This window comes from Chanos chanos, chromosome 16, assembly GCF_902362185.1.
Source record: "Chanos chanos chromosome 16, fChaCha1.1, whole genome shotgun sequence".
In the NCBI taxonomy this organism is placed as follows: domain Eukaryota; kingdom Metazoa; phylum Chordata; class Actinopteri; order Gonorynchiformes; family Chanidae; genus Chanos; species Chanos chanos.
The window spans coordinates 7,612,817-7,622,816 of NC_044510.1; the positions used below are offsets into that span (position 1 = coordinate 7,612,817).

A 10,000-nucleotide genomic window follows, 5' to 3' on the forward strand; every position below is an offset into this window, starting at 1 on the left:
AAAACTCAAGGACTGCTCATCCCGAATCAAGGCTTGTGATTGGCCGTCTTACCGATAAGAACTACGAGTCGTGGTCGTTCATGGGGCCGGTGCTGATATCTTGTCACCTCCTCATATGTAAGGAACTCCTGCTCTCCTAAATTGGATGCGTTGGCCTCTCCTGACGAATTCTGCCGGTCTTTTCGGCTCAGGCGAAAACTCCGACGCAGACCGGCTGGTGTGAGGATACAAAGAATTCAAAAGGTTAAATGACTCAAACAAAACAATGCTATTACTGCTATTAAAACATTAGGCTGCACCTTTATCTCTAATTGCCGGTGATAACAATGCAGAACAATGGGCGATTTCTCTGTAAGCACCTTATCATTGCTTTCGATTGCGAGTTTCGGGTATTTTATTTACATAAAGATATAGATAAAGATAAAGATATGAAGATATACATTCGGGAAAACCCCTTACACACCGACATACAACCTGGTAAATAATACGTCTTCATCACACGCTGCTGCAAGTCATTTTGAACGCGAAACATTTGTTTTCAATGCGCTAACAACACAAAAAATATATCGGTTGTACAGTATTAATATTTACTATATCACCGGTCAGATCAATTAAACAGGACGCGAGTCCAATGGAATACTCATTAACAATAAGAAGTATAATTCGTATGACTAGGGATGCTCGGGCCTTTCGGTTCCTGTTAGATACAGAGACAGATGGAAAACAAACATTTTTAGTAAAGGCAACGTCTTTTAACGCTCCATTAACCCTTGGCTCTGACACCTAATGTTGTTTTTAGACTCTAATAAAAAAAAAAAAAAAAGGTTAACAAAAAACCCTCATACGTAAACTCAGCCATAAATGAACAATAGTTAAGTGAGGCCGTTAAGTATTAACGACGTCGACTTTGACAATCATTTTTCTTTAATGTTTAAAGTTTCACTTGTGCAAACACGGAGAGAGAGTTTAAGCGGCCCCTTTTCTCTCTTTAATAACCTTGCTATCGGGTGAGAAAATAAAAATCAGTTTACATCTAAAGCCAAGTCTATAAACCTTCTGCTGTGAGGCACTGAGTCAAAACAACACATAGTAACATCACTGGGTAGAGATTTAAAAACGTTTTATTCTGTAGTCTCCACACAAAATACTGTCATGTTAAATAAGACATATCGTCACTATAAACAAGTGTGTCGCATATGTTACTGGGGGGCGGGGGGAGGGGGGGGGGCACGCGATTTAAACTTCATTTGCTGAACTATAGTTGACCACACACCTCAAAGCTAGAGTTCCGGTACGTTAGGCTCACGTAATGACAACGAAATAGACTTAACTGTCATGACAAGACATAGCCTGTTATAAGCAGTGTTATAAACGCTTAATGACACATTAATACTTTATGAGAGAGGGTGTTGAATGAGGGTGTTTTGGTGGTCAGAAAGGCTTCAGAAGACTCTTATTGAGACTGTACCTGTGTAAAAATCCCAGGAAAACACCTGGCCACAGGAGGGCGCCACCGCTTTACACTTTGGAGAGACTACAACGCGCGTTAGACCACCACACACTCACACGCCGACCTATGCTCACCGCCTCCGTAACTGATCCAGGATCAGAGCTCAGCTAAGCACAGCTCTAGCTATATCCAACGCGAACTACACAATGTAAGAGAATGAACCTGTCGTGTTGATCGATCTCTACAGAGAGACTTATGGGTGGGACAACAACACAAAAAGGTTCAAGTGGCAAAAAAGTCAGTGAAATATATGGATTTATATTACAAACTCCCATGACTGTGTTGGTCTGACCATTGGTCTCTCAGACCATTAAGAGTTACTACAGAGTTATTAACTGTCCGAGTTGAATGTAACACGACCCTAGATAGGAACGCACCCTAGCTCTACTAGTTATGAGCTTGATCCTAGCTGATCCTAGATCAGTCTTTAAAGGCGGAGAGCGTCACCGCGCACAATCAGCCATCACACACTTTCGAATTCAGTGAGTGAAAAAGCAGCCAAACGTGCGAGGAGGGGGGGGGGGGGGTGCACAGGTGAGTGTGCAGTGTGTCCAGTAGCAGGGCGAGCAAGGCTGGCAGCGCCCCAGGTAGAAGGGCTGGTGGGTGGGGTGCGGCAGGGTGCACCGGCCAAGGGTGGAGGGTAGGGGGGTAGGGAGTGGGGGGGGGTTGCACTAATGAGAGAGGAGCTGAAGTGAGAAGAGAGTTGCAAAACAAGAATTTCGAAAAAAAGGTTTAAAACGTTATTGCTTTCCATTGAGTTAGCTGAGAAAACTATGTCTGGATTTCAAGTCCAAGTTTAACCTTTAAAAAAAGCAACTGTATATCTAAAAACTGGGGGAAAAAATGCAGACCCATATTACAGGATCAGTTTGAACTACATGATTCATATTAATTAGGCTGAAATTACCTCAAAAAAAAAAAAAGACTGTAAACCAGAAATAATACTGATCTGTTTTTGTTCCTGTGTTGTATTCAAGGTATTTTCAGATTGTTCTATCACATTCCACCACTAGAGGGCACTGTTTATAAGTGTATTTTTTGCAAGGTCCTGACAGGTTTCAGAAGGAGTGTATTGGTGAATCAAGGTCACCTTGTGAATTAGGTAAAGGAAGATTTAGCCTATATGCTACTAATATGCTACTAATCACAGTTTCGGATTCCTACGTGCGGCCCAAAACGTCACAGACTATGCAAGCAAAGCAGGTGAGAACCTTTGTCAAGATAAAGATAAAATGACTCTGCATTTATTTGCTGATACAACAATTCTATCTCTCTCTCTCTCTCTCTCTCGCTCTCTCTTTCTCCATCTGCCTTTACACATATCTTAATGAGGTTTCAATGGGAAAAACTTAGTCACACATTTAAGCTGGGTCTCTATCTCTATCTCTCTCTCTCTCTCTGTCTCTCTCACTCACTCGCTCGTTCTCCCTGTCTCTCTCTCTCTTTCTTTCTCTCTCTCTCTCTCTCTCTCTCTATTTCTCTCTCCATCTGCCTCCACATGAACACATATCTTAGTGAGGTTTTAATAGGGAAATTGTAGTCACACATTTAAGCTGGGTGCAAGGGAAAACATCTCTCTCTCTCTCTCTCTCTCTCTCTCTCTCTCTCAGGGTGTTTGTGAACAGTTCCCACCTCTCCTACACCGTTTCTTTATTGGTTCACACCTAAATTACAAAAAAAACAAAACTTCACAATGCAGTTCTTCTAAAAAAGACCCAGTTAAATCATGACGTCTGACACCCCCCCAGCAGTCTGGCACAGAATACACCCCCCCCCCTCAGTCCTCCCCACACAAGCTCACTCCCTTTTTAAAAAAAAAAAAAATGGTTTTTTTGCCCTAATCTCCAGTCATTTCATCTCCCCTTTGAGGGGCGGGGCAGCCGCGGGGGGGCGTGAAGCGCGGACGCTGTCAGCGGTTGAGGGGGAGGGGGGGGGGGGAGAAAAGAACCAAAAGAGGAAGAGAAAGAGCATGCAGACGTCTCACCTATGTACTGTCCATTGAAATATCCTTCACAGTCACAGTCTTCTGTCAGGGGAGAGCAAGCAGGGACGGAGTGAGAGAGAGAGAGACACGCACACACACACACACACACACACAGGGAGAGGGTGAGCTGATGGAGGAGAGAGAGGAGGGCAGCAGGAGATAAAGGCCGCGGGGCTCTGTGCAGCGGGTGGACGTGCGAACAGGGAGGTGGGCAGGCAGCTATGGAGGAGCTGAAAAGAGGAGTAGCTTGCAGGAGGAGCAGTAGCAGGCATAGTGGAGATTTTGTTTGTTTGTTTGTTTGTTTGTTTGTTTTTTCCAGCAGGCCTCCATTAGCTAGCTAAAGCCCATAGCCCTTACTGACCGCCGGCGATGAGAAGAGTTCTTCCATGTTACAGACACCTTATAGTCAGTCAGTTTTAAAATCAGTTTCTAATAATTCTGGTGTGTGTGTGTGTGAACTTTCATATTCTCCTGTAATTCATATTGGCCCCAGTTGGTTCGTAGAGCAATCATGCTATGGCACTATATAATTCATAGATCAAATAATGACAACGATGAAGCGATACTAAAATGGAGAGAATGGGTTTATCAATAAAAACAGAATGTGGTGAATGAATGGATGAGGAACAAAAACGTAGTCTTGGAAAATTGAGAGATGAGTCACAGAAAGGTGTCAGAGACAAAAATATGTTTTGCTAAACAGCAGATGGATATGCATACGCACACACGCACACGCACGTGCACACTCACTCACACACTCACACACGCACACACTCACACACACACACACACACACACACACACATACACTCATGGCTCGGTCAGCATGCCCGACTGTCTCTATTTTGGATTCACAGTACTGAGAAGGGAGATTAAAACTGTGAGCTACAGAGGGCCTGCAGGGCTTAATTCGTCGCCCGGCAAAGAAAGAAAGAAAAGAAAAAGGAAGGAGAGAGAGAGAGAGAGAGGGGACCCTCTCCTAAAATATCTCACAGTAACTTTAGGCTTCTTTCACTCACACTGTTCTGTTCTGACCCAGTGGAGGGAAAAAAAAAACACTGATGTACATGCAGAAGGTGAAGAGAAAGTCAGTATGGAAAGAAGAAGAGAAGAATGGAGAGAAAAAAGAAAGAAAGAGAGACCGGCCTGTCGACGTACCTTTGTCACATCCTTGGTCGTCTGAGGTAAGCAGCGGAGGGAGAGGAAAGAAGGGTTTTTGACAAACAGGACAGAAGAAAAGCTGGACAACTCCTCCACCGAAGCAGAGAAAGGCAGCGTTTCCGCCCACTGTTTTAATGCTCCCTTTCTCTGCCTTTGACAAACTGCGTACAGCCTATCTGCTACATTCTGATTTGATCGCTATTACCTTTACAGACTCTGTTTTGAGAGGGAATGCTGAAACTGTGTTGATATGTTGGCTTATGGTGACACGGAAGAACACAGAGTTTGATATCAAACAGGGAGATAGACAGTGAAAAGAAACAGCAAAAAGGTTATGTGAGAGAGAGCGAGAGAGAGCGAGAGAGAGAGAGAGAGAGAGCGAGAGAGAAAGATGGCATATTGCTAAGCTTCTGTTGTCTCTCTGTGACTCAGACTTAATCGGATTGTCTCCAGATTATCAACCACGGAGCGACGGACAGGGGATTTACACTCACCTGGCCACTTCACACACACACTTACACACACACGCACACACACACACACACACAGACATATACAACAACACACTTACAGATGCAAGCCATATTTTCAGAGATGTATTGTTATCACTTACAAATGGGTTTTTTGGGTGATTTGGGGTTCGGAAGGGTTCCCATTTTTATCCTGTACGCCAACCGCCTAAGAAAAGAGAGAGAGAGAGAGAGAGAGAGAGAAAGAGAAAGAGAAAGAGAAAGAGAGAGAGAGAGCGAAAGAGAAAGAGAGAGAGCACTATCAGGTAACCACAATCAGTAGCAAAAATACAAATTGATACAACTCCACTCAGTCATATAACTTCCTCCATAAAGGAGGTTTTCTCTCTCTCTCCCTCTCTCTTTCTGTGCGTGCGTGTGTATGTGTGCGCGCGCATGTATGTGTGTGTGTGTGTGCATGCGTATATGTGTGTGTGTGTGCGCGTGCGTTTGCGTCTATGTGTGTGTGTGTGTGTGTTTGGCACAGGTTTAATCCTGTAGACGCTGCAGGCTCTGGCCTTGGTCTTTGCCATAGAGATCAAAGTGTGAGAGAGGTGGAGCTGCAGAGCTGATCTGAATACTACAGCACTGAGACACGCACACACACACACACACACACACTCACACACACACACACACACATACACACTCACACACCCACACACACACACACACACACACACACACTCACACACACACACACACACACACACACACACACACACACTCACACTCACACACACACACACACACACACTCACACACACACACGCTCACACACACGTGCACACACACACACACACACGCACATACACTCACACAGACACCCAAACACACTCACACTCACACACGCACACACACACACACTCACACATATACACAGGTCATGATGCCATTGGCTGGAGGTACAGACGCTGAGCATGTGTGTGTGTGTGTGTGTGTGTGTGTGTGTGTGTGCTGGATGCACAGACACTGTGCTGAATACAGCATCACTGAGACAGAGTGTCTGACTCAGCCCAAACACACAGCTCCTCTGTATGACTGGAACACGCTACACAACTACTGTAGTATACTGTCTGTTCTCTATCTACACTGTTACTGGTGTGTGTGTGTGTGTGTGTGCGTGTGTGTGTGTGTGTGTGTGTGTGTGTGTATATGTGTGTGTGTGTGTGCATGCGTGTGTGTGTGAAGGCGTGACATAACATTTGCTCACATCTTCATATATTTGACACATCTACAGCTTTGACTTCACCTCTGAGAGACTGCTGAATCCAACATCCAACAGAATGTATCCTCTCATTAGAAGCAACCAGAATATTCTGATTGAAATAATGATTTAAATTAGATTGGATTGAATTGAATTGAATTGAACTGAACTGAACTGAACTGAACTGAACTGAATTAAATTGAATTGAACTGAAATTACTCTAACTCTACTGAGTTGAACGGAATCTAAATGAACAGAACTGGAGTGAATTCAGTTTAATGAAACTCAAGTGAATCAGTGGCAGTGTGGTTTACATTACCTCTCCTGAAACTGTTTGGAGGGAATGAGCCCGGCCCTCAGGTTGCTGTCACCCACTCGTTTAGCCTGCCACCACGTCGGGTCGTCTTGACTGACCACCTGTAAGATGTCCCCACGTTTAAACGGAAGCCCCGCCTCCTGACAGGGCGTGGCTTTGTCCTCCTGCGGAACGTAGTCGAACAGCGCCCTCACGTAGACCTGTGGAAACCACACCCACAATGGGAGGGTTTGAAATGCAAGAAGTAATTAGAAAGAGCCATAGGTCAAGACTGGTGAGAAATACAAATTGTCTATCTCCAAAAAATTAAATAAAATAGCAAGAACAACAACAGAACAAACCGAGTTGGAACCCTAAAGAAAAGTAGAAAGGAAGAAAACCTACTGAGACATTGGCACTTACACTCCTAGTTCTAAAGGTCTCTATCTGTTGACTCTAATGAACGTGGGTAGTTTTTCCTTTCTTTTCACCCACCTTGCTCTCTCTCAGTTTGTCCTCTTCTTTAATGGCCGGGATGATCTTTAAAGTGATAGAACCCTGAGACTGGGACTGGGGGCGGGGTGTGTGTGTGTGTGTGTGTGTGTGTGTGTGTGTGTGTGTGCGGGGCGGGGGGGGGGGGGGCAGACAGAGAACAAAAGAGGAGAGAATGGATAAATGACCATTTCTACCACATACTGCTATTTATAACAAAGCGCAGCGCCTTCACTGAACCATTGATTTAATATTTGATACGTTAATAACGATTATGAGACTAAATCCGTCACCGGCGACGGGGTGACGTTAATTGTGATACCAGTAATTGGCTGATCTCCTCCGGTCGTTTGTGAATGATGGAGATGCCGTTGACCTCTCGTAGTTCATCCCCAACGTGTACCAGACCTGGAGAAAGAGAGAGAGAGAGAGAGGGAGACAGACAAGCCTTTAACCAACCTTAATTATCACACTGTTATCTCTCTGTATTTCCATATTATCACTGAGACAAAGAGAGAGACAAAGAAAGAGACAGACAGAGAAAGAGACAGACAAAGAGAAAGACAGGCAAAGAGAGAGACAGACAGAGGGAGAGACAGACAGAGGGAAAGACAGACAAAAAGAGAGACAGACAAAGAGAGAGACAGACAGAGATAGAGACAGACAGAGATAGAAACAGACAAAGAAAGAGACAGACAGAGATAGAGACAGACAGAGAGAGAGACAGACAGACAGAGAGACAGACAGAGATAGAAACAGACAAAGAAAGAGACAGACAGAGATAGAGACAGACAGAGAGAGAGAGTGAGAGAGGAGGGGATCCATCATCAAACGGCCATCAAACTAATGACACACAGAACCACAACAGAGACACCAGGGACAGAAGAGATCAATAGAAAAAGAGATGCTGCGAGGGGAATAAAAAAAATGAAAGAGAGAAAAAGAAAAAGAGGAAAAAAGGGAAAGATAGAGAGGGAGGGGGATCCTGCTTCGTTCGATAATACATTCCATGTTAGAGAGAACATGAATCTTTCATAAGGCAGATAGGCAAACACATAATTCATTTCTACATACATGTACAACCTGTGCAAGGGGATCATATCACCATGGTAATGGCCACGGTCAGATATTTATTAAGTCTGTTTGATTGGCTCCCGAGGGATAGTTCTCCTTCCAGTAGTGGGAGTGTTACTTTCATCTGTCACTACATGAGGCATTACCGTAATATCTCTAATATAAGTCCCCCTTCCTAATATAGCGTTTTATATTCAGATAGATTCTATATTTAACTGTTCTGACAGTGACATTTTATCTCAGGATGAACAAAATATAAATCCTCAAACAATGAAGGCTTACAAAATACCATCCCTCCGTATAGGAAACAGAAAAAAAAAAAAAATCCTGTGTACTTAAGATTGAACAGCGACAGTAACTGAGACATACAGTTAGGAGGTAGACAATATTTAAAGATGCAGAGTTTGTGTAGATACACGTGTACCCTAACACTGATTGTGACCCTGACCCTTACCCCTTACATATTGTGTGTTCTGCCAAAGTGGTTATTCTGTATACTCATTATATTGGTTATACTGGTTATATTGGTTATATTAGTTATACTGGAAAGACTGGATATTAGACTGACTTAGTAATGGATGTGTCAGTTCACAGGCGTTGTGGCCACTTAAAACAAAGAAGAAATGTATGGATAGAATCCAAAAGAGGGAAATGTTTGGTAAGAAAAGAGTGGATGGGGAATTATGGCAGATGAAATCATGAGGGATTAAAATGAGATTATGATGTCATAAAAGGGGGGGGGGGGCTGTGGGTTTTGAGCAGCTCTGATGTTTTCCTCGTCAATGTTTCACAGCAACACTGTTTCACGACCACAGCGAGACAAGTTTGAAGCGATCTTTTAAGCCTTATTCGTACTGATATTTTAAGCAAGCCCAAAACAAAGTCAAAATGTTCCCAGAGACAAACGATCCACGTGTCACTCACCACTCCTGTCGGCGGCCCCTCCTCTCATAATTCGAGCTACAATCACTGCCCCTGTGGTCTCGTCCCGTCGGATGGTTGCCCCCTGAATGGAGAGGTCACAATCTCAGTGGGGGGGGGGTTTCAGTCAGCAAAGTCTCAGCTCAGACCAAAACATCAGGCAAACAAGACTTACGCAGACATGGAGATTTTAAGCTTTTTCAAAGTTCAAAAAAACCCAAAAAACAGAGTGGATATACTGGACGAGAAGTGAGGCACTCGAGAGTTTATAAGACTAAGGAGGATGATGTCATTAAAGAAGACATGAAATTGGAGCCAAGAGGATTCTGGGATTTACTGAGATGAGTGGAACATTTAGCTTCTGCTGTTGTAGTAACTGCCTTGTGTATGGCAGATTTTGCAATCAACATTTTGAAGGAAGATGCAAGTTCAAAGCTGCGGATATTCTAATGACTAGTGGATGAGAGTTTATTACATTTTTCTCGAAAAGCTTTTTTTCCCGGAAAGTAGCTTCCCGCGGCCTTAGCTCGCCAAAAGTTTTCCTCACAGCCTAGCCCTTCTCGAGAGCAGGACGACTGACGTCTTCCTCATCCCTTCCTTTTTCTGGAAACTTTGTTCTCCAATTCTCTACTTTTCCTCTCTCTCCCTCTCTCTCTGTCTCTCTCTCTCTCTCTCTTTGTCTCACCAGTGGTTCTTTGTTCTTGACAAGGCGGACAATCTTCACCGTTTCTTCATCCAGGTCATCCTCAAAGTCGTCAGGCAGAGGGGGCAACACGGGGTCAAAGTTCTTCTGAGCTACTGTATCATGAACCTGGAGAACTGCCTGAGAGAGAGAGAGAGAGAGAGA

At 44.0% G+C, this 10,000-nt stretch overlaps 1 protein-coding gene across 1 annotated transcript in view; it reads right to left on the reverse strand.

Annotated features, from left to right (window-relative positions):
- Window positions 1-10,000, reverse strand: part of mpp3a (MAGUK p55 scaffold protein 3a) — a 17,177-nt gene that overhangs the window by 5,826 nt on the left and 1,351 nt on the right. The window contains exons 5-13 of the mRNA XM_030793680.1: window positions 9,839-9,976; window positions 9,157-9,238; window positions 7,481-7,566; window positions 7,162-7,236; window positions 6,691-6,887; window positions 5,269-5,333; window positions 4,653-4,673; window positions 3,495-3,536; window positions 53-214 (exon numbers count right to left, since the gene is read on the reverse strand). Of these exons, the coding sequence (XP_030649540.1) occupies window positions 53-214; window positions 3,495-3,536; window positions 4,653-4,673; window positions 5,269-5,333; window positions 6,691-6,887; window positions 7,162-7,236; window positions 7,481-7,566; window positions 9,157-9,238; window positions 9,839-9,976 (868 nt within the window). The remainder of the gene's footprint in view (window positions 1-52; window positions 215-3,494; window positions 3,537-4,652; window positions 4,674-5,268; window positions 5,334-6,690; window positions 6,888-7,161; window positions 7,237-7,480; window positions 7,567-9,156; window positions 9,239-9,838; window positions 9,977-10,000) is intronic.